We start from the raw sequence: 25,478 nt of genomic DNA, 5'->3' as shown, positions 1-25,478 counted from the left end.
TAGATATCAATGGAGTTCCAATCACCAATTATAATTTTGTATCTTCTCTCCTATCTATCAATAAAACAATAAAACACAAAGAAAGCACATTTTTCCTCTAACATGGCGGCAAAGCTTATATAATTAGGATAAAAACTCGTCAGGGGCAATCTTGTAAAATAGTGAAATCTTGGGCTTCAAGTTGGCTGTGACCAAACAGGCTTCATGCGCGCTTCGCTGTCGATCGACACCATGTCTTGTGTATCGATCGATTCTAGCTCTCCAATATCGACTGATAGTCGATTTCGATGGTCATCTCTGGTGCTTGTTCCAAAATAATCACTTATCTCCAAAACATTCCTAATCTTATAAATATAATAAATAGACTCTATAATAATATAATTATTATTAAAAACACCTATAAACTATGGATGAAAATGGGTTAAATCCATAATCTATCACCACAACCACTAAAGAGTGAGTTATGAGATCCATCAATCATACAAATCTGTAAGCTTACAATCTGGGTAGATGATGGATTATCTCGTGCCTCAGGTTCCTTCACCCTTTTTATATTAGAATCAAACCATGATGCATTTCGTTTCTACATGCCTAAGAGTCTCCAATGGGCTTCTGTTGATTCCTCTGAAAATTTATCATTTCTCGCATTTCAGATATACCATATTATCCATTGGTAAATGGTCTCTATCTATTTTTGGATCTTTAATGACATTTTTACACCAAAAGAGATAGTCAATATTGGTATATACAACTTAAAGAGGAAATACCAACGTAAAAGAAGGCGTTGTTGCTAAGACCATTGTTTGAAGATATGGTGGACATTGAAAAATAGCATGGTTTATGGATTCATCTTATGATCTGCATTTAGGACATTGATTATTATCACATCTCATATGCTGACATGTTAAATTCATGGTTACATCTAGATGTCTTGATATGCCTTGCCATATAAAGTGGTGTATCTTTTGAGGAGCATTAACTTTCCAACCAAGTATTTAAAGTTTTGTAATGCTAAGCTCTGAGTAAATGACTTCATTTTCTTTATTAAGTATATTCCTAGCCACCCAGTATCCGGATTTGACTGTATACAAACTATTCTTCATATAGCACCAACAAAATGAATTGAAAAAAAAATCCTCTTGTGCGACAAAGTTTTCTTGATTAGCAACTGATTTACGACGATTCATGTTGTGTTTAATACCATACACACATAACAAACACGTTTTCACCAACCATCTAAATTATTCCAGTACCGTCTAATAGCATTTGCTAGTGGAGTGGTCGAATATGACCCAAATTTAAAAGTAAAAAAATATTAAGAAATTTTTTAAAATAAATTTGGTTTAAAATTTCAAATTTGTAATATATTCTTAAATTTATAGTTTATAATTAGAAGAGAAACCTCGAATATATATAGATAAAACTATTAACTTTTAAAATTATTTCATTACATTGTTAAATATATAGTTAATATTATTTTGGGAGTTTTTCAAAACCAACCCTTTTTTTTCAAGTCAAACCTAAAACCAACCTTTTTTTGTCATTACTATTCATCAATGAATTTTCCATACTATCCCTAGGTTTTTGAATTATTTACAAAATTACCATTTTATTTAATTTTTTATTAATTTCGAATTAACAAAAAAACAAATACACCCTAATAATTTCTTCTTATTTACAAAAATGCCATCATCATCAATTTTTCCAACCACCGTGAACCACCATTTTTGAGCTCTTAAAGCTCTAGAATTCAATTTTTAACCACTTTTTTTCTCATTCTAAACAAAAAAAAGCTTCATTTGCTCTCATCTCCTCTACATTTCCATCTAAAAAACTCTCATAACTTTCATTTTCATAATCACAAACTTCATATTTTTGAGTTTCTTCATCAGTGAATCGTCAAAGATGCTTCTTTTTGCTCATATTTGGAGTTTGGACAGTTGAAAAGGTTGGAAACGAGCTTTACACAGGAAAAATGTAACTATTTACATGGTTTTCGTTCTTTTTCAGATCTGTGTCACGACAGTAGACTATTTTGTATGTCTACGCCTACGTGTCGACTTACGATGCAGTCTACTTGTCAACGCACGGATCAGTTTTGCAATTGACCAAACAATTTTTTTTCTAACGCAAACTTCCCCAGCAGTCTTCGTCTTTACCTTTGACAGCAAAAATAAAACTTTCGGTAGACTTGCCACGACGTCTACCTAAAAGAGGTTAGTTTTTCATTTTACCGAACTTTTGACTTTTCAAAGTAGACTTCATCGGAAGTCTACCAATTGAAAACTTCCAACAAAGTCTATTAAAGGTCAGTTTTGCATTTGACCAAATCTTTGACTTCGTTGAATATGTTAGTTTTGTGTTTGACCAAAAAGTTTAAAAAGTAATCAAAAATTTATTAAATTGTAGACTTCATATGCAGTCTTCTTATCTTAAAAAAAGTGTAGTCTGCGTCTAAAGTCTACTTTTTTATTTTAGACAAATGCAAAACCAACCTGTCGGATTTGAGAGTAGACTTCACACGAAGTCTACACACTCGTAGACGTTCATTTCAATCTACTCATTGAAACTCAAACTTGGTCAATTGCAAAACTAACCTCTTTAAAAAAAAATTCAAACATGTAGACTACTGCATATGAAGTCTAGTTCTGAAAGTTAAATCTTGGATAAATTCTGGCCAATTGCAAAAACTAACATTTTTAAAGTGTAAACTGAAATGAAAGTCTATATGTATAAAATCACAACTTTTTTTTCAAATATAGAAAGCAAACCGTAAAATTTGCAATTACAAAAACCAACCCAAAGAGCAGACCTATTTGACAGTCTACATTAGTAAACTGAAAAGAACGTCTACATCTTCGTGGACTGAATATTAAATTTGCATAGAAAAATATATAAAAATGTGAATTTGTGTATTATTCATTAAGTTTTTTCTAGTTTTTTTGTTTGACAGTGTGTGTTAGTTAATCCTAATGGATTTGAGTGATTTTGAAAAGAAATTTTGTTATAATTATGAAGGTATAATACATTTGATTTGACTATGTTATTAGCTAATAATTGTAGACGTATTTTTAAGTCTTCGTTTATAGTTTTATGAAACATGAAATATTTCTTCGCAGAATATGTAAACCTGTATTTTTTTTGCAGGAAATGGCTCAGATACCTGTTGTATACGGAGAATGATTGGTGAAAGGCTCTTTGTGGGAGTTTGTGGTCAATAATCGGAAAGGAGGGAGAATGTTTCTTGTGCCGGATGGTTATACACATGGTGAACTTCTTGAAATGGCACAAGAAGATTATGGTCTGGACAAGAAAATCGAGAAGGTGGTGCTAACATATTCCTTACCAGACGTCATTTTACAGAAAATGGCTCCGGATACTCCTCCTATGCATGTCACGAATGATAGACAAGTGTGAAACTTGATCGAGTTAGCTAAGACACACTTTGTACGTCTTTGTGTATCAAGCCAGAGCCAAGTAGAAGCTGGAGTTGATGATGATGTGGATGTGTCTGATGGTGATGATAGTATTTTTCCTGATGAAGATACTAGTCAAAATACTGATGAAGAGTAGGATGAAGATAGTAATGCTGCTGATGATGTTCAAGCAACTGTTGATGATGTTCAAGCAACTGCTGATGTTGATGTTGATGTTGACGATGGTGTAAACTACAGTGATTACGGGAAAGTAAAAGATGAGGATTCTGACGAGGATGCAAATGAAACGCTTTATGATGGTCATAAAGCACAGTGCTCTGGTGGTGAAGGAAGATTGTTGTCCTTAAATGACAATATATATGTCGGTCAGAGTTTTCCTAGTAAGGCTGAGCTTGTTTCAAAGCTGAAGTCGGTGGCTGTGAAATGTAAATTTACATGTAAATTTACATTCACAGCATATAAGACAACGAAAACTCTAGATGTGGCTAACTGTCGTGTTCAAGGATGTGGTTGGAAGCTTAGAGCGAGTGTGAAGCATGGGCCGAAGACATTTTGGGTGACAAAATATATGAAAACTTATACATGTTCAGTGGCGGATCGAATGCCTTAACGGAAACATTATACTCCGAATTATGTTGCAAGACTATTTATAGATCGGGTTGGGATTAAAGATGGGCTTACACCGAAGCATATCAAAGACGCGATGAGGAACATGTTTGGGATGAAGCTAGATTACAACACTTCGTGTAGAGCTTTGTTATGTGCGCAAGAGTTGGTGAGAGGAACAACAAAAGATGGATATGAGAATCTGCCTTCTTATTTGCGTCAGATCGAGATATCGAATCCGGGAACTGTCACATGTCTTGAGAAAGATGGTGAAAACAGATTTAAGAATCTATTCCTCTCTTTTGGAGCTTCGATAGCTGGTTTTACCTATCTTAGGAGGGTTATTGTGGTGGATGGGACTCATCTATGTGGAAAGTATGAAGGAGTTATGCTAGTTGCGGCTGCCCAAGACGACAATTTTCAGATTTTTCCATTGGCTTTTGCGATTGTGGATGCGGAGAATGATGATTCGTGGGAATGGTTTTTTACCCAATTGCGGAGATGTGTTTCAGATCAGTATGATTTGGTGATAGTTTCTGACAGGCACGGTTCCATTAAGAAGGCGTGTGAGAAGGTTTTCCCTTGGGCAAGGCGAGGAATATGCTATTATCATCTACAACAGATGATAGTCCAAAAGTTCAAGGGAAATCACATGTTGTACTTGGTCAAAGGCGCTGCTTATGCACATACGCTTTTCGATTTTAACCGCTACATGGATGAGATATGGAATATAAACCCCAACCTTACAACATATTTGGAGAATGCTTACATCTTGTTATGGTCACAAGTTCACTTTCAAGGTGATAAATACAACATAAAGACTAGCAACATCGCAGAATCTATCAACTTCACACTTAAGCCAGCCAAAGGATTTCCAATCTCATTCCTTCTAGAATTTATACGCGAGAAGCTAGGAAGGTGGTTCTTTAAAAGGAGAGAAGATGCTTTGAGTCTCACTTCACATCATAGTCGGGGAGTTGAAAACTTGTTGGCTATTCGTAAAGAGTATGCATATATGATGAATGTGGAGCGTATTGATGGTTGGCGATTTTTTGTGAGAGGAGGACATCGAGATTGTGTTGTTGACTTGTAACTTCAGAGGTGTCAATGTGGTGTGTTTAATATTGAGAAGATACCTTGTTCACATGCCATTGCAGCTGCAAAGGATGTAAATATTCATGTCTCTACGCTTGTATGCCCATCCTATTCAAAGAATTATCTTTATGCAGCATACGCATCAAATATATATCCCAAAAGTAACGTTTTGGAAGCTCCCAACACTGATGACACATCACCTGCCAATGAAGAAGGAGCTTCTAACACACGTAAATGTCTTCCTTCAGATGTCAAGCGTGGTCCGGGTAGGCAAAAGAAGTCGAGGTGGCAGTCTTGGCTAGAAATTTCCAGGATGAGGGAAAACCAACTGCGAAAACTGCACAAGGATTATAGTTGCTCCCAGTGCAAACAATCGGGTCACACTCATCCTAACTGTCCAGGTTAAGCCTGTGTTGTCTGTCTTATTGCTTTAGATGTTGTCTTATGTCTTTATGTGTGGAACTTATTAGTTGTATTTTTGCTTTGGATGTTGTCTTATTGCTTTGGATGTTGTCTTATGTCTTATGTGTGGAACTTATCAGTTGTATTATTGCTTTGGATGTTGTCTTATGCTTTGGATGCTGTCTTATGTCTTAATGTGTTAGTCTTCTGTTACAGAACGTAGACTTCTTTTGTAGTCTTCTTTTACAGAACGCAGACTTCTTTTGTAGTCTTTTTTTAAAGAAGACTAATACGTAAGTCTCTGAGTTGTCTCGAAGTTGTATTTTTGGTCGAATATGAGCTAAAAAGACTAATATACTGATAAAAAGATGATGTCTAGATAGTAGTCGAGTAGCAGACTTCTGTAAAAACCTTATGTAAAAGAATACTAATACTTAAGTCTGATGCAAGCAAATTACATAAGTTTGTCACAACCAAAAGCCTGCTACATCAGTCTGTTACTCACAACACAATACAATAGTCTGGTACAAAAGCCTACTACATCAATCTACATATATCCAATGAAGAAAGTCACCAAAAAACTTCATACTTTCCCTCAATTCTATCCAAAAAAGTGGATTAACCTTAGTCATAGACACCGAGATGCTTGTAAAGACGTTTCTCTATGCCGTTTATGCTGGTCGCATCAAATATCCCAGTCGCCATCTGAGACCTGATTTTCTTGATTTTATTATCACACAGCTCATGAGGTGGGAATGGCATGCCAAGTGCATGACATTCTATATACTTCAAGCAATACACTTCACAGTCACCACTTTGTTTGTTTTGTGGCACCCCAGATTTTGAGATCTGCTCATGTGTGAAATCAACGGTGTACAACTCCCTCTCCTCACCAGTAGATAACGTATGCATCATGTACGGCAGCATGTGTGCAATAGGCTTCACAGTCTTAGCAATTTCTGCATCCTTAGCGTAAGTAACATCACTATCCCAAATCACTATGTGTCTCCTCGGGATTGATATCCAGCAAGCTACCCAATGATCGTTCTTGACAAATAATGGCACATATATATCATCAATCTCCAGCACCCAAGTCTTATTTGATCTGCAATACGCTGGTTCCTCGCCTGTGTAGTAGTCTAAGGCGCCAGGAGGGATTAGTTTACCTGAGCCGTCAGGATTGGCAGGAGAGGCCAGAAATTCTGAGTACTTTTTTGTCCACATTTGAGTAAATACAGCATCCACCATGCAAATTCTGTCGGACCTAAACCGTTCCGGGTGCTTTGTGTATCGGAGCCTTAAGAGATTAATTATAGCATCCATGTGTTGTATTTACAACATTAAAGACTTCTACATCAGAGAAATCTACATGCAAGAGAAGTCTACATGAGAGAGAAGTCTACATACCGTGTCATTCAACCATTTTGTAGGAATTAGTAGTGTGTAGAACCAAAAACTTGAAGAACCAGGCACCTTCTATCGCCATTTGCTGTCAATAATCAAATTAAATAAATAAAACACTACCAAGTCCTTTATATAAAGAGCAATTATATGAGGTTAGATGACTTACGGGTCAAGTTTCACCCAATCAAGAAGAACAGAGAGCTTTTGGCGATCAACACCGGCAAATGGGTAATATCCCTGGCCTCGCTTCGGCTGGTTAGGTATGACAACCTTTGCCATGCTGTTTCCATCAAAAGGAGAGTGCTGAGTAGAAGCAAGCCTACGTTGCCTCTCACTCTTAGCACGGGCCACAATGCGAGCAGCTTTCAGTTTACCAACTTGTTTTAGTTTTTTCACAGAACCATAATCAATGCATGATTGTTCTTTATATACTACAACAACACTTATGCCTCCATTCTCATTTTCACTCTCACTCAGCATTTGTTTTCAGTAGAAAGAACATATTAATAACAACCACTAATAACAAAATGCATCCTTTTACAATCTTGTACAAACCAAAAGAGAACAGTCAAATGCACATGTTTTTCAAACCAAACAAGCTAATATTCCAAGGTTCCAAAACATGAAAAAGGTTCCACCGTTCCAAATGCAAATGCAAACAAGTTATTTCTTTTTCACTGATTTTTTTTCCTCTTTTCAGATTGATTGGTTTGGGAGATGTTTTGGTACTAACCACAGTGGCTTGGGTGTCTCTAGCTTTGGCTCTTGTTGTCATTATGTTGGGTTTGGGAGATGTTTCCGCAGCTTTGCTTTCTTCAGCTTTGTCCTCCTTAGCTTTGTGTCCATTAGATTTGTTTGCCTCAGGTACATCAGTAGATGAACCAGCTTTGGTCAGGTCTTCCTTCCAACCTTCACGCACAATCTTCTCAACAGCTCCCATCTTCGCAGTAAGGCCCTCAATCATGCGGGATTGTGTCTTCAGAGTGTTATCGCATCTGCTCAGCCCCTCAACCATATTAGAAGTCAGGCCAGTTAGCCAACGAACTATTTCTGCTTTCATGGTCTCCGTATCCAGGCCAGGGGACTCACGAGCCTTCTTGCGTGATTCTGCCTCAGACTCTGTGCGATAAGGGGACACTGCCTTCTTGCTTCGCACCATCTGACCAGGTTTTGTCTTCATAGGATGGATCTCCACCTTCACATTTGTCCACAGTTTTGTTCCGACAAGAGGCCAGTAACTTTGTTCCCACGCCCAGCTTGAAGAAAACATTGCCTTCACTATGTTATCAGCCTTCTCATCTTCCAGATCACCATCCCAACGAGGGAACATTTCAGAGTAATCCTTCACAGTAAAGTTGTTAGTCCTAGTCTCGAGAAGATAAAACTATTAAGTTAGTATAAAACCACTTTAAATCATATTAATGCATATATAAACATAAGAAGCATACCTGATTCAGCATATTCTCCTGGAGCCTTCTCTTGCCTTTGCCACCTAAGAAGGCAAGTAGAGGTGGGGTTGGAAAACCTTCTATAGGTCGACCAAACCCAGCTCCGAAATCAGGAAGAAAATTGTAGACCCAGACTTGAAGAACCTGAACAAAGCCTTCAATGGCATACGTCTTTGTCAAGTCTACACCCTTCACCGACTCCATCAAGAATTTAAACACTACTCTTCCCCATGAATAATCTTCAAAAGCATCTAGATCCATCACTAACCTAGCCAGGCTAGCCCGTGTGGGTGACGAGGTTCTTGGTGCTTCGATGAAGCCAGCGTAGATGGCTAGATATCCTAAACGCAGCCGATCATCTCGAGACTATGTTCTGCACATCTGACACGTTGTAGTTAATTCATCAATACTTGGCCCCCGGTCGAAATTCACTCCCATCTGCCCCCAAAATGCTTTTATGTCATATGTTACCTTAACCAACGGATTCTCGACATTCTTCACATACTCGCAGTTCAGGCCAGTTATCTCTTCAATTTCATGCAGAGAAAACCTCACTGGTTGAACACCTACGAGACTCCACAACTCATACTTTTTCTTGCACTCAAGCTGAAAACACAGTATATAGTGCACCAGCCTTGAAGCCCATCCAAAATTCATTTCATGGAACTTTTAGAACACTCCTAATCTCGAGTTCTTGAGCTCCTCTCATTCATCTGCCTCGAGTGCTTCTTTAAGAGTAGGGAAGAGCTTTCTGTCATCGCTGTAGTAGGCAATGATTTTACTCGAAAAAGGTTCTTGCCCTACAGTACACAACCTCTGTGGAAAATCAAGCTTATCCATTTTGAAACCTGCAACAAAAAGCACAAAAAAGAATGATACAAGAGAAGTCTGCAAACGAATAAAAGAAGTCTACAAGAGAAGTCTACAATTCAAAATGAAGTCTACACGAGAAGTCTAGACTTCAAAATGAAGTCTACACGAGAAGTCTACAATTCAAAAGCAAAGCCAAAAACAGTGGACAACAATTCAAAAAAGATGTCTACATATCAACAATGATGTCTACCTTAAAGTAGACTGACGGGAAGCAGAAAATGGATTAGAGAAGAAACTAATAGGTTAGTTAACAAACTAAGAGAGAGGTTGCAGCAATATAAGTCAACTAGTTAGGTTATTAGTTGAACGAGAGAAGACATAGAGAGATGAAGTACCGTTCATTCGCTGGAAAGATGAAACACAGTTCGTTCGCCTGCTAGAGTAGAAGCCGTGAGACTGACAGGAAGCAGAGATTTGGACGAGAAGCACTGTTCGTTAGAAGTCGCCGGCTCAGATCTGAAAAAGAAAAAGGTAAAGGTGGTTACTTTTTAGCGACAGAGCGGACAAAGCCAAAGACATTTAACTTACTAGAGCGACGGAGTGGACAGCGACTAGTTTAAGCGGCGGAAACGGTGTGGCTAGAGTTCGCCGGAAATCTCCCTGAAAATCGCCATGAGAGAGAGAACGGCGGGGATTAGGGTTTTTTTACCCCAAAAAGCTTAACAAATCGTATTTATATTCTGGGTAACTTTTCTGGTTAGGTTAAAAAAGGTTTGGTTGAAATTCGATTAGGCTAGCATTATATTGGTTAGATCCGGTTAGGTTAAATTTGATGTGTGGACTTCTTTGTAAGTCTACAACGATTTTTTTTTTATGTGTGGACTCCTTTATTATTTACAAAAATTAATAAATGATTTATTAAATTTGTTTATTTATTTTTAATAGTTATAATATATGATTTAACATTCTTATTCGTAAATATGTAAATTTAATTTAAAATTAAAGATTTTTTGTAAACACCAATAAAATAGACTGAAAGGACGTCTCAAGATAAATAGATTTTATTGTAGGTCTACGAAACCCTAAACCACAAATCTCAAACCCTAAATGTTTTGCTTGATAATCAAAAAGTCTCGATTATACAAAATATAAACTACTAAACATTAATATGCAGATTTAAGTTAATAATAAAAAAAACAAAATCTAAAATCTAACCCTATGAAATCAACCGCTAAAAGACATAACATGTTAGAACCTTTTGTTTCTAAACCATGAACATTGTCTAACACATGATAACCAAATTAATATATATTCTTCAAAATTGTTCAATTATATGAAATTTTAATTATTTACTTCATATTATCCATTATATTGATGATTAGTTAAGAATGTCATAATAATTATTTTTATATATTTTCAAAATTAAATTATTAGATCAAATTAGAGTGTAGACTACAAAACAAGTCTATAAGGTAGACTTTGTAGGAAGTCTATATATATGTAGACTTCTTTTATTACGTGTAGACTTCCGAAAGATGGAAATGTAAAATACATTTCTGTTTTTTTGTTTGGTCATAAGGGTTAAATGGTATTTTCACTACCCATTTAGGTTGGTTTTGCATTTGACTGAAAGTGTGGTACACTTTTAAGTTTGACTTGAATATTTGGGTTGGTTTTAGCAAATATCCCTGAACAGGTCTCAGTATAATTTGAGATGGCATGTTATATTAGTTCATTCGTTGTTAATTTGTTGTAAAAGATTTCATCATAAATTACCTGTAATTTAACAACTATATTATGACGATTGTTATCTAGTACACAACGTAACATCATCAAGTTTACAACAAATTTTTACGTTGGTAACATGCCATAAGTCTACGATGAATAACTTTTGTTTTTTTTAGCGCTGATTTATTATGATATTACAATTATGAGAAAGATTACATAGATAATCCGACAACCGACAATACTACCTGCCTTATAAGGATCTACGCGTAACTGCATCACCTGAACTGTCCTACGAAGATCACGCATGATCGAGTTTACTTGCACCATGTTGAAGATCCCTTGTAAGTTTTTCCTTTATAGTATGTATAATTGTTTAATAAATCGTTTTATCAGGGAATTGAAACTTGGATCTACTGGTGTAGAAACATTAATGAACATTTAGCTAAACCATTGGACTAAGAAGGCTTCTGCGGATGAATAACTTCTGTTAACAACCTAAAATTTTAGTTTTGAAGAATACTGCACAGTCTAATTCAATAAGGACTGTATAAATAGGGAACACATTAAGTGATTGTAAGACGCAGCATCGGAGACGGTGAAAGTAAACACTTAAAAGTGAGTTTGGAGGGAAGCTCCTTTTGACGTGTCGTGTTTCTTTGATTATATGTGTGATGGCTTTTCAAAAAAAAAATGTCATAAGATAGGTTTAATTGATTAAAGAAACTGCCGTAAACCTAAAAAACTATATAATCAATTAAAACGATACGTAAGAAATCAAATTACATTACCAAGACAGAAGAGGTGGGTGCGTTTTGGGAGGTGAGCAGCATCAAATATTGTATATAAAAACACTCACATGAAGGGGAGAGCTATAAATGAGTAAAATATATTTTAGATTTTGACCTCTTTTTACTCCCCATTTAAAGTTTTGTACATCAGTTTGGTACCTTCACTTTTAAAAAATGGGTTTGCAATATATAGCCTCGGTAGTTCATTCAAATGTACTTGCAAATCAACTGAAACTGAAAGGAAGTGTTTTCAATGTCACAAATTCGATCACCAATGGCAGAAAAAGTGACTGGAATATCAACTCAGACATTTTATGATCCAGTCATTTTTTCTGCCATAATTTGGCAAACAAAAAACTACGGAAAATAAGGCAATACTAACAATTTCTCAAAGTTTAAACTATAAAGTTATAGTATTACATTTGACATACAATGCAACTAGTGAGAAGAGGGCCAAACTAACAGTCCGGTTATATGTATTTAGCCGTCTAAAGTATAAAAACAAAAAAATTCTTCCATAACCCATTACATTAAAAAAATTATTTCATTAGAATCATGCAAATTTTGACACATAAACCTGTTGTTGCTTGCCGACAAAAAAAAAAAACCTGTTGTTGCTTCATGAGCTTTGACAGTTCAAACATTTTTAGAAGTATTCCATCCGGTTCTAAATAAATATTTATTTATAAAAAGTTCATTTATAGAAAATAGAAATTTTATGTTTTCACTGCAATTTATATGAGTTAACAATAACAAATTGTTAACTGTTTTATAAAATAATTGTATTTACTGTATTACTATTAGTTTAAAACATAAATGTTTTGTATACTTATTTTAAAAATTTAATGTGTTTTTGATATGCGTATATATATATATATATCTTATTATATAAAGTTTGGTTATTCAAAGTTGTTAATTAACATGATCGCGACACATGACAATTATATATTTTAAGACTGTGACTTGTGTTAATCTATCTCATAATTAAAAATATATATACTAAGATACTAACAAAAATGAATTTTATTAAAAATTAATTATAAATATTATTTAATTGTAATTTCCTTTTTTTAAATCCTAATCAAAATATTATTTGATAATAATGTTTCTTCTAATATTGTGACATGTGTTTAATATATAATGATTAAAAATATTTATAATAAGATAACAAAAACGAATTTTGAAAAAAAAATACTTTTAAAATTATTTAATAGTAAACATAATTTTTATAAAATATTTAGTAGTAATATTTTTAGAAAATTTCTTTTTTCAAAATGCTAAAAATTTGATTTGAAAACCAATTATTTAATATAATTTTTATTTTCTAAGTTTTTAATGAAAATATAATTATAAAAGATTATATTGAGCTTGGTTCTTCAAAATTGCTAATTAACGTGATTGTAACACTTGTCAATCATATATTTAAAAATGTGATACGTGTTAAACTATCTCATAATCAAATATATATACACTAAATAATAAAAAAAAATTCATAAAAATTAATTATAAATATTATTTAATAGTCTTATTATTATTATTATCTTATTATATAAAACTTGGTTCTTCAATGTTGCTAATTAACGTGATTGTGACACATGTCAGTTATATATTTAAAAATGTGATATGTGTTAAACTATCTCATAGTCAAAAAAATATATACTAAAATAATAAAAACAATTTTTTAAAAAATTAATTATAAATATTATTTGGGAAATTGCCAAAAATAACATTTTCAAAGTGCCACTTTTCATGTTTATACTAACCACTTTTACTACCATCTTTAAAGAAGGGTAAAAGACATTTATAACTTTTTGATTAACTTTGACAAAAAAAAAACATGAGGGTAACTTATCTAAACTTAAAACATTAACTCTAAACCCTAAATCATCAACTCTAAACCCTAAACCATGAAACATCAACTCTAAACCCTAAACCCCGAAACATCAACTCCAAACCCTAAACCTTCAACTCTAAATCTTCAAATCTAAACCCTAAAATATCAACTCTAAACCCTAAACGTAAACCCTAAACCCGAAACCCTATATTTTTCTGAAATTCAAACCCTAAACCCTAAAACCCTAAACCTTCAAATCTAAACCCTAAAACATCAACTCTAAACCCTAAACGTAAACCCTAAACCCTAAATGTAAACCTTAAACCCTAAAACACCAACTCTAGGGTTTTAGGGTTTTAGGGTTTAGGGTTTAGGATTTAGGGTTTAGAGTTTAGGGTTTAGAGTTGAAGGTTTAAGGTTTAGGGTTTAGAGTTGATGTTTTAGGGTTTATGGTTAATTTTTTAGGTTTTAGGGTTTAGAGTTTACTTTTTAGGGTTTAAGGTTTAGGGTTTAGTGTTGATAGTTTAGGGTTTAGTGTTGATGGTTTAGGGTTTAGAGTTGAAGGTTTAGGGTTTAGAGTTTATGTTTCGGGGTTTAGGGGTTAGAGTTGATGTTTCTGGGTTTAGGGTTCGTATGTAAAAAAAAATAGGGTTTAGGATTGATGGTTTATTGTTTAGGGTTCGTATTTTTTTTAAAAAAAGGGTTTATGATTGATGGTTTAGGGTTTAGAGTTGAGTTTTAGGGTTTAGGGTTTGAATTTCGAAATAGTATAATTCAAAAAAAAAAAAAAAAATTTTTTTATTTTTTTAGATTTTATTTATTTAAATATTTATTTATTATATATATATAAAACAAGGGCATAAGAGTCTTTTGCCAATTAATGAATATGATATTTTTGAAAATGCCCCTTTGGTGAAGGTAAAAACGAAAAGTGGTAGCATGAAAGTCGTAAACATGTAATTTTCCCGTATTATTTAATAGTCTCTTATTATTATTATTTAAATTATTATTATTATTATGATTATTATTATTTATTTTTATTTTTAAAGATACTAAAGATAGAGAATTATAAAAGATAAATATTAACTTTTAAGAATTTTTAAAAAAAAAAATGAATTGTAAAATGCTACAAGTACAATAAATTATTTAATAAAAAACATCAAGAAAAACTAACTTTAAAATAAATAATATTATTTTTTTTAAAACCTAACGAAAAGAAAATTGTAAAAGTACTCTTATTATTTTCTTATAAATAACTTACTTTCTTTTTTAATAGATAAATGTATGTTAAAAATTTATGACCAAAAATAGTTACAAATATTTCACTTCTAATTAACACGATTTTGACCCGTGTGAATTATATATTTAAGATTATGACATGTGTTAAACTATTTTTTAATTAAAAAATATATGTAATTAAATAATAACAAAAAATTATTTGTAAAAAAGTAACTATTAATTATTTAATAATAATTTTCCTTTTTTAAAATATTAAGCAAATAATTATATGATAGTGATTTTTCTTTTAATATATCGACATGTGTTAAAATCTCTCATGATTAAATAAATATATGCTAAGATAATAAAAATGAATCTTTAAAATTATTTAATAGTAAGAATTAATTTCAAAAGTTATTTAACAGTAGCTGTTTCTAGAAAATTCTTTTTTAATAGATAATTAACAAAAAAAATATGTAAAAATATTAGTGATATAGAAAAAAACGAATTTAATAACAATCACGAGAATTGTAAAAGTACTCTTATTATTTTCTTATAAGTAATAATAATAATTTCATTGATAAACATGATAGTAAAAATTATTTAATTAACAAGAAAATTGTAAAAATATTAGTGATATTGAAAAAACGAATTTAGTAACAATCATGAGAATTGTAAGAGTACTCTAATTATTTTCTTTGAAAAAAACTATTTTTTAAATAAATAACATTACTTTTTAAATTAGAAGAAAATTGTAAAAGTACTCTTATTATTTTCTTATAAGTAAGTAACTTTCATTTTAATAGATAATTGTATGTTAAAAAATTATAGCCAAAAATAGCTACAAATATTTCACACATATATTTAGGTTTAAACTTCCACATATTATTTTTACAAAACACAATAATAGTTACATGAAAAGTATTACCTGAGTATTTTCTTTTAATTTGTTGATACAACTCAACTTTTTTATAAAATAACTTTTAATTTTGATGTTGCTGTCGTACATGAGTATGTATGAATATGATGAATATGTGTTTGTATGTATAAGACAAAATATATAAATAACTAAACATAATTTTTTCTATTAAAAATAAAATAGTTGTATAGAAATCTAAAAGAAAATTTAATTTTAAAATTATTAATTTCCTTTTTAAAAGTATAAATAAAATAAAAATGTAAATATAATCTTATTTTTCTTATAATTAACTAACTTTGCTTTTTAATAATTGTGTGTTAAAAAAATAAACCAAAATTAACTTCAAATATTTCACCTGATATGATTGTGACATGTGTCAATTTAAAAAAATTAGATTTTGAATGTGTCAATTTAAAAAAATTAGATTGTGAATGTGTCAATAAAAACTGCCGTTGTGTGAAAATAACTTTTTCTTTTTCTAAAATCCTAAATAAAATAGATTTCTAAAAACAAATTCTTTTCTAATCTTAACCAACTAATATTTTTTTTGTCTTTTTTTAAATCTTCACTAGAGAGAATTGTAAAATTTTATTTAATAGTAATTTTTACTTAAAAATTAATGATAAACATGATAGTAACAGTTATTTAATTAACACGAAAAAATTGTAAAAATATTAGTGATATTGAAAAAACCAAATTTTAAAAATGGAAACTTTTAAAAATAGCTAATATAAGCTGGAAATAATTATTTGATAGAAGTTTTATTTTTCTAAATCCTAGACAAAATATAATTGTAAATGATTATGTAATATTAATTTTCTTTTCTAAAATCCTAAAAAACTGTAAAAGAATATTTGATATTTATTTCCTTTTTTATAAAAAAAAATCCTAAACAAAAGAAATTTGTATCATATTTTTAAGTCCTAACCAAAAGAGAATTGTAAAATTTTATTTGAAAATATTTTTAAGAGAGTATTTGATGATGAACATGATACTAAAAATTATTTAATTAATAAAAAAAGTGTAAAATTAGTGTTGATACGAACTGTAAAAATAATAATTTTAAAATTATTTATTAATAACTAAAAATAATTATTTGATAGCAGTTTATATTTTTCTTAATAATTGTAATAGGTTATATATCAGCCAAGAGGAAGCACGCATCAGACCCCTTCCTCTAAAGATTTGTGCATGCATGATCGCATCTCCAAAACTACTACTAGGACACCATCAGAGACACACCGAGATACAAGAGCACCGCCAAATCAAACAGAGAAAATGACCATTTGACCCGAAGATGAAGCACCAGCCTAACCAAGAGGAAAAAGAGTGGGTCTCTCACGACCGTTGCCAGAGAGCACTTGGAGCCGAAGGGGCCGAGATCATAAGAAAACTGAAACTTTTCTTAAAAAGAGATTAAAGAAAAAAAGGGAAAGAGATCGTCTAGAAATTGTAAATTTAGCTACTCAAATTGGTAAAAAAACCCAGGACCTCGTAGTCCAGTGGTATCCTCCTTGTGGAGGGGAGGTGACCGGTTCGACTCGCGGGGAGGGGGAGGCGTGTCCAGGGCCCGTAAGAAGGTACAGACAAAGGCTGGCGCCGGGCCTAGGTGGTGGGCCGCAAGGTCAACACCTGGTTAATAAAAAAAAAAAAAAAAAAAAAAAAAAAAAAAAAAAAAAAAAAAAAAATTGGTAAAAAATTCGTCTCATAATACCTTTAACCTTCGTTTGAATCTCCTTTTGCACCATATTTTAAATTCTATTCTTTTTAACTAGCTCTAAAATCTCACTTATTTTATGTTTAGGTTTAGTTTATACATAAATTAAAAACAAAATTCCATATGTTTAGGATAAATTTTCAATTTAATTTTTGTTTATTTTTACAGTTTTAGTCCAAACTGTGTACTCGTGATTTGAAGTAATTTGCACTAAAGTGACAAATCCAAAATTATTCAGATATGATATCTTTAAAAATGCAGTGTTATTAAACTCATCATTTGATAAACTAATTTATATTTGCAGTCATTAAAAAAATAAAATAAAAATAACCTAAAATTAAAAGAGAGGGTGGGACAATTTATTACAGTACCGTAGCTGAAAACAAAGGGAAAGATAAAAGTTGAGGTCAGATAACTAGAGAAAATAAAACAGTAAAAGTTATTTATAGATCTTAAATTATTAAATACGAAATAGCATATATGCAATTATTAAATATAAATTATATTAGTATCACTGAATTTTTAGTTTATAGATATAAAAATATATGTATCACTTAATTACACTCTTCATTATCCATGTCATTCTTTCATATATTGTTTTGAATCGTTTATTTTAGATGAAGCAAAATTGTTCTACAATATGCGTTTCTTGTATATAAATACAAATTAAATCGTATTGCTGTATCTACTCGGTTTATTTCGTACCGCTCAATCCGGTTTTACCATTCAGAGCCTTTTTTAAGAACCTATATCAGACATCGGGACTCGACATGAATACACATTACTCGATATATACTATTTTCATTTTTATCCATTTGATTTTTTCATAATATCGTCGTTATTAAATAAGATATAAAAGAGTAGATTTTGATATTTGTAAGAACAAACCAAGTAACAAATACTAAATATTTATAAATATATAAAATTTTGATAGATTTTATTGTTTAAGTTGTATTTAGAAAAAGACAATTAGACATTAAGAAGACAATGTATTTTTGAGAAGTACATAGAAAATAGTTTGTTATTTTCAGAAGTGAACAATATGATCTCATATCGAGAAGTTCGTGTATTTTGCTCATTTTTCTTTGTAATAGACACAAGTATTTGGTTTAGATAACTCTCATGTTTTTTTAGTAGAATCAAAAAACAAACTCTTATGTTAAAATATAAAATATTACTTCATCTGTTATAAAAAAAATCTACGTTTTAGAAAAAGAAATTTGTTTCTAAAAGATACATTTCTTTACATTTTAATAGACTTTTTATTAAATAATAATGTTAAATTGTAAACTTTAACAAAATTAATTGTGTTTATTAGATTTTTTTTGGCGAAAATTTATGAGAATTAGTTAATCACTAAATAATGCATTTACTACTAAATTTTAATATATTTTATTAATATTTGTGGATATTTTAAAACACATATCTTTTTAAAACATATAAAGTATTTATCTATATATATATATTTGTGTTGCCATAAAAAACGGATAATGTATATAATAATATAATAAATTAATTTTAAATATTTTAAATATTTTACAAATAAGTACTTGAAAATAACAACTAGCATGGTGAAACAAATAAATCATATAATAAGGAAAACAGGTGTCAAACAAATGTTAGTTTACAAGTATGTTAGCTCGAGCAGCCAATTATTCAGCGGCCGGGTTAAAGCAATTGCTTTCGGAGCGTGCATGAAGACAAATTAATTACACTTATCATAAGCTTATTTAATTATTAGTAGCCCTCTTAGTATGTTCACTGAAGTCTCTTATCGGCGGTTTACAAAATGGTTTCGAATTCGATCATAGTACCTTAGTAATTTTCATGAATTTCCAATTAAATATAAATTAACAATAATAGACATATTCGTTAATTATTCTGTAGTAATTAGTTTATGTCTCATAATTTCGGAGAGAGATGGACACAAAATAAGTATGAAAATGATCAATTTTGACTCCAACAATTTCAGTCATGCCAAATACGAAATTGTTGGAGTATAATTAATATTCTAGGGTAAATATGAAAAATTGTCAAAAATATCATTTTCAAAATACCAATTTTTATGTTTACACTAACCACTTTTACCTTCATCTTTAATGAAGAGTAAAAGACATTTACAACCTTTTGATTAACTTCGACAAAAAAAAACATATGGTTAACTAATCTAAACTTAAAACATCAATTTTAAACCCTAAATCATCAACTCTAAACCCTAAACCATGAAACATCAACTCTAAACCCTAAACCCTGAAACATCAACTCTAAACCCTAAACCCTAAACCTTCAAATCTAAACCCTAAAACATCAACTCTAAACCCTAAACGTAAACCTTAAACCCTAAATCTAAACTTAAAACATCAACTTTAAACTCTAAATCATCAACTCTAAACCCTAAAACATGAAATATCAACTCTAAACCCTAAACCCCAAAACATCAACTCTAAACCCTAAACTCTAAAGCTTCAAATCTAAACCCTAAAACTTCAACTCTAAACCCTAAACGTAAACCCAAAACACTAAACCCTATATTTTCTAAAATTCAAACCCTAAACCCTAAACCTTCAAATCTAAACCCTAAAACATCAACTCTAAACCCTAAACGTAAACTCTAAACCCTAAAACCCTAAACCTTCAAATCCAAACCCTAAAACATCAACTCTAGGGTTTTAGGGTTTAGGGTTAAGGGTTTAGGGTTTAGAGTTGAAGGTTTAGGGTTTAGGGTTTAGAGTTGATGTTTTAGAGTTTAGGGTTAATTTTTTAGGGTTTAGGGTTTAGAGTTTACTTTTTAGGGTTTAGGGTTTAGTGTTGATAGTTTAGGGTTTAGCGTTGATGGTTTAGGGTTTAGAATTGAAGTTTAGGGTTTAGAATTTAGGGTTTAGAGTCGAAGGTTTAGGGTTTAGGGTTTAGAGTTGATGTTTCGGGGTCTAGGGTTTAGAGTTGATGTTTCGGGGTTTAGGGTTCGTATTTCAAAAAAAAAGTAGGGTTTATGATTAATGGTTTAGGGGTTAGGGTTCATATTTAAATAAAAAATAGGATTTAGGATTTATGGTTTAGGGTTTAGTGTTGAGTTTTAGGGTTTAGGGTTTGAATTTCGAAATAGTATAATTCGAAAAAAAAATTAAAAAATTATTTTTTATTTTTTAATATTTTTATTTACTTAAATATTTATTTATTATATATATAAAGAACAATGATATAAGAGTCTTTTGTCACTTAGTGAATAAGATATTTTTAAAAATGTCTCTTTTGTAATGGTAAAAATGAAAAGTAATATCATGAAAGTGGTAATCATGTAATTTTCCCGGTAAATATCCAGAAAATTATTTGTTTCAAGGTTATGAAAGATTAAGAAAAACTTGAAAGTTTATTTATGAAATTATATACAATGCGGGGATAAAACACACAAATCAAAGAATTCACTAAGGTCCAAAGCAAAATTACAGTCGCGATGCTCCTTTGCCACTGAAATAGACAAGCACAATCTTTTCTATGATGTTAAAATTAAGTAATTGTTTCTATATGTTCAAACTGGCCGACGGTAATTTCTTGCATTGATCACTTAAGTGTTGTAAGGAATAATTCTGATGGTTACATACATGTTTAAAGTGATCGATGACAGTTTTCTGTATTGATCGATTGTGTGCTGTAGGAAATAATTTTGCATATTATTTATTATGATGTCTATAATTAACTTATGAACTAACAACCGTTTTTGGATTCATATGATTTTTTCTTCTTCTGAACAACAACATTTGATTAAAAGCTGGGAGTTCAATACAGAAGAGTAGCATCGATACACAAAGTTGATTTTGCAAGCATGTCAGCTTTGGAAGGACAAATAGTAGATCTATGGTTATGAGGGGAAGCCCACCGAGATCACGAAGGATGCATGGGATGACCTCATCGCCTATTGGAAGCTACTCTCCTCGATCCGTAAGGCCAACTCGTGCTCCCCTTCCCGAAGAACGAAGGATAAAGATGGGATTTTTGTATGGTTCTACGAACCATGCAAAAATCCCACACCCAAGATTCGTCAAGAAGTTCTAAGTTTTATTTTAAATATTTAATTTTATTCCTTTAATCTTATATTTATTAATTCATTTTAATTTTAATATTTAATTTAATTTATTGTTTCTGTTTGTACGCTGAGAAGACGTGAGTCTTACCATCTCTGTCAGATCTATTCAAGATTACTCAAGCCACATCAGACGTGGTTTTTGTAGATCCTGCATCTAAGAAACTCTTTCACGAAGTGGCTGCTCGGGTTGAAGAAGCGAAGACGAAACTAACCCATCAGTCTCCCGATGGATTACCAGTCAAATTGACAACAAAAAATATCGACAGGATCTTTGAAGAGGTAAAATTGTAAAATATATTTCGTTTATTTGATTATTTTTATATAATTATATTAATATGTTTTTTAAGTGGCTCCTAGAAAGAAGGGACGGACGGTTGGAATATGCTCCGTCAACGAAGTCGCAAGAGCGAATTTGTCATACTTTTCGAGGCAGGATGAGGAGACTTCTCGGAAACAGGCTCGAATGAATGCCCAACAGGTTCACTTGGACTCCCTTGAGGATCTGCTCGACTTTATGGCGGTGGGAAACCCGCTTATGCAGAAAGCATTGAACGCCAGACAAGCGGATTTCTGGATGCAATGACCTCCTCTCAAATCCACGGATCGAGAAACTCCGAAACCGAGCACCCACCCCAACCCGTAGCTTTTTTATTTTCTTTCGTTTTGTATTATAAATTTAAATATTTTGTTTAATTTTGTATTATGACTTTTGTATAGATTTTTAAAAAAATTATAAAATTTTAATTTTTTCGTTTTATAAATAAAATATTTTAAATTTCGAATATTTCGTAATATTATATATAATAATAATATAATTATATAAACAACAATGAATATTCCTTGTTAAATCCTCGTAATAGTTACGAGGTGTTTACAAGGCAAGACTTGTAAAGTCCTCGTAAATGTTACAATGAATTTACAAGGAATGACTTGTTAAATCCTCATAATAGTTACGAGGTGTTTACAAGGCAAGACTTGTAAAGTATTCGTAAATGTTACAAGGACATTACAAGAAATTATTAAAACGAAACTTAACATGGACATTACGATGATCTATTGCTTGTCTTTTACGACGAATATTATTTGTTGTAACGTTTACACGGAAGTTACGACGAAACCTCCATTACGACGAACATTTTACAACGAAACGCTATTCCTTGTTAATTCGTCGTAACTCCCTATTACGACGAATTAACAAGGAATGTAGGCTTGCCTTGTAGTGATTAAACTTCCATTCCAAAAGCCTATTATTAAAAGTTCTAAGCCTTTTGATCTAATCTATTCAGATATTTACACTTATCCATTTTTGAGTTTGAGCAGCATGAAATATATGTTGTTTTAATTGATGGTTTTTCATCCTATCTTTTGGTATACCCTATTCGAAAAATGTGATGCTTATTCAAAAATTTTACACTTTTCTTCTTTTGTGAAAAAGCATTTCAACTACAACATCAAAAGTTTCCAATGCAACAATGATGGAGATACAACAATTCCCAACTCATGTAACACTTTGAAAATCATGGCATTTCGTCAAGATTTTCATGCCCTCGTACCTCTCAACAAAATGAAAAATCTGACAGGATGATAAGAACCATAAACAATGCAATCAGGTTGCTCCTCTTTCAAGCTCAAATGACCCCTTTATACTGGGTTGAAGCACTCCACATTATAACTCATGTTCTGAACATCTTGCCATCATCATCCATAAAGAACCAAACTCCTTTCTTTCTTTTCTTTGTTCGATCTCTAACTAATGATCACGTACGCATGTTTGACTCACTTTGCTTCCTCAATTGTTAATCATTCCACAGCCCACAAACTTTCTTCTTGCTCAAGTCCATGAATCCTTGGTTATCATCTTCATTATAGAGGTTACCAGTTCCTCGACCTGAAGACAAATCACATAATCATTTCCCGTCATGTGATCTTTGACGAAACCACCTTCCATGCAGCTCAAAAACAATCCAAATACAACAATCCTTATTCTTTCTTGGATAGTTTTGATGATCAACCACATACTTTCATGTATATTTTTAAAAATCATGTACTCGAAAACACTGCTCCTCTTCCACCGATTACTTTTCTCCTCTCATTCTTGCTTCACCTTCATCGCCAAACCGAACTACTCGAAATGTCAATCTGCAACATGCTAGAATGACTTTGAGGATAGAAAATGTTTACTCTTTTGGCGTCTTCTGTGTCTAGGTTCCCAAAAACAAAACTAAAAGATTTAGATGATCCGAATCGGAATCCGTCCATGTTTGATGAGTACGGTGTATAGATTATAAATAAGACTTGGAGGCTAGTATCTCAGCCTCATGGTGTTAACATTATTAACTCACTGTGGTTTTAAGCATAAACATTATGCAGATGCAAGTTTGACACGATATAAAGCGAGTTTTGTAGCAAATGGAAAAATTCAAGAAGTTAAGACTTATTTCAACGAGACATCCTCTTCGGTGGTGGAACGAGAATCTGTTCAAACGGTGTTGAACGCAGCATTGAGCAGATGATGTGAAATTTAAAAAGCTCGGCGTTAAGAATTCTTTCTTGTATGGATCAATCTCTAAAACAATTTATAAATATCACCCCCCCCCCCCCCCCCCCCCCCCAAGTTTTGATGAAAAAACCAATTCTCACTATGTTTGGAAGTTGGATAAGGCTCTTTATGGCCTTAAAAAAACCTCCAGGGCGCGGAATGCTCGCTTCAGTCACTATCTTAAAGGAATGAGCTTTACTAGCAAATTTAACGAGTCTTTGTTTGTGTATAAAAAATGCATGAACTTTTCTTACCTTCTTCCCTACCCTACATAGATTATGTCATCTTAACTAGTTCCTTTCAAGCTCTCCTTCACCAATTAACAGAAAAACTCAAGTGGAAGTTTCCAATGTCAAACATAGGAAGGCTACAATACTTCCTTGGAGGCAGTGTGGATTACAGTGCCTCCAGAACAATGCTCTCAAAAATATTATGCAAATGAGATAATCGAACAAGCCGGTATGATAGAGTACAATCCGGTTTCAATTTGTGGATGTGAACTCTAAACTATCGAGAAAAAGAGGAGATCAAATAAAAAATCTAACACAATAAAAAAAGTGGCAGGGGCACTACGTATCTCACATTTACAAGACCAAACATCTCTTACGCAATGCAACAAGTATGTTTATTCATGCATGATCCAAGTGTACAACATTATAATGCACTGAAGAGAATAATTCGTTACATTTAAGGAACAAAATATCATGGCCTACAACTATATAATACAATTACATCATATTTGAATGCTAATTGGGGCTACCCTAACAAGAGTATGGTCTACATCGGGTTAATGAGTGTATGTCAGAGAAAACTTGATTTCTTGGTACTCAGAAGGCCAGCAGATTGTCTCTCATTCCATCGCTGCAGAAAAGCACAGAAGAGTTACCAACATTATGGCATAAGCGTGATGGATTCAAAAGTTGTTGTTTGAATTTCATCTCCCAATATCTAAGGTGACTCTCGCCTTATGTGACAATATCTAAGGCACTACGTATCTCACATTTACAAGACCAAACATCTCTTACTCAATGCAACAAGTATGTTTATTCATGCATGATCCAAGTGTATAACATTATAATGCACTGAAGAGAATAATTCGTTACATTTAAGGAACAAAATATCATGGTCTACAGCTATATAATACAATTACATCATATTTGGATGCTAATTGGGCTGGCTACCCTAACAAGAGTATGGTCTACATCAGATTAATGAGTGTATGTCAGAGAAAACTTGATTTCTTGGTACTCAGAAGGCCAGCAGATTGTCTCTCATTCCATCGTTGCAGAAAAGCACATAAGAGTTACTAACATTATGTTATAAGCGTGATGGATTCAAAAGTTGTTGTTTGAATTTCATCTCTCAATATCTAAGGTGACTCTCGCCTTATGTGACAATGTTAGTTATGTTAATCTTGCGTCCAATCTAGTTGGGCACCAGCAAACAAGG

General features: G+C 32.1%; 2 protein-coding genes across 2 annotated transcripts; one reads left to right on the top strand and one right to left on the bottom strand.

The window, feature by feature from the left end:
- Window positions 1–3,282: 3,282 nt before the first annotated feature.
- Window positions 3,283–5,136, top strand: LOC125587222. Its single transcript, XM_048757427.1, has 3 exons — window positions 3,283–3,411; window positions 3,574–3,862; window positions 4,091–5,136. Exons 1-3 carry the CDS (start codon window positions 3,283–3,285, stop codon window positions 5,134–5,136), a joined length of 1,464 nt encoding a protein of 487 aa, XP_048613384.1.
- Window positions 5,137–7,106: 1,970 nt separating this feature from the next.
- LOC125587221 lies at window positions 7,107–11,260 on the bottom strand. The gene is made up of 6 exons (XM_048757426.1): window positions 11,179–11,260; window positions 9,110–9,240; window positions 8,864–8,998; window positions 8,393–8,758; window positions 7,678–8,328; window positions 7,107–7,280 (listed from the first exon to the last, which is right to left on the bottom strand). Exons 1-6 carry the CDS (start codon window positions 11,258–11,260, stop codon window positions 7,107–7,109), a joined length of 1,539 nt encoding a protein of 512 aa, XP_048613383.1.
- Window positions 11,261–25,478: the final 14,218 nt, after the last annotated feature.

This window comes from Brassica napus, chromosome C5 (assembly GCF_020379485.1).
Source record: "Brassica napus cultivar Da-Ae chromosome C5, Da-Ae, whole genome shotgun sequence".
Lineage (NCBI taxonomy): Eukaryota > Viridiplantae > Streptophyta > Magnoliopsida > Brassicales > Brassicaceae > Brassica > Brassica napus.
This window is presented reverse-complemented; position numbering and strand designations above follow the sequence as displayed.

Coding starts and splice junctions, on each gene's coding strand:
- LOC125587222 (XM_048757427.1), top strand. CDS start 3,283: ATGGCACAAGAAGATTATGGTCTGGACAAGAAAATCGAGAAGGTGGTG. Junction 3,412..3,573: donor ATGTCACGAATGATAGACAA/GTGTGAAACTTG, acceptor GATGAAGAGTAG/GATGAAGATAGTAATGCTGC. Junction 3,863..4,090: donor GAAGTCGGTGGCTGTGAAAT/GTAAATTTACAT, acceptor GACTATTTATAG/ATCGGGTTGGGATTAAAGAT.
- LOC125587221 (XM_048757426.1), bottom strand. CDS start 11,260: ATGGTGCAAGTAAACTCGATCATGCGTGATCTTCGTAGGACAGTTCAG. Junction 8,759..8,863: donor TCGAGAATCCGTTGGTTAAG/GTAACATATGAC, acceptor TGCAGAACATAG/TCTCGAGATGATCGGCTGCG. Junction 8,329..8,392: donor AGGAGAATATGCTGAATCAG/GTATGCTTCTTA, acceptor CTAACTTAATAG/TTTTATCTTCTCGAGACTAG.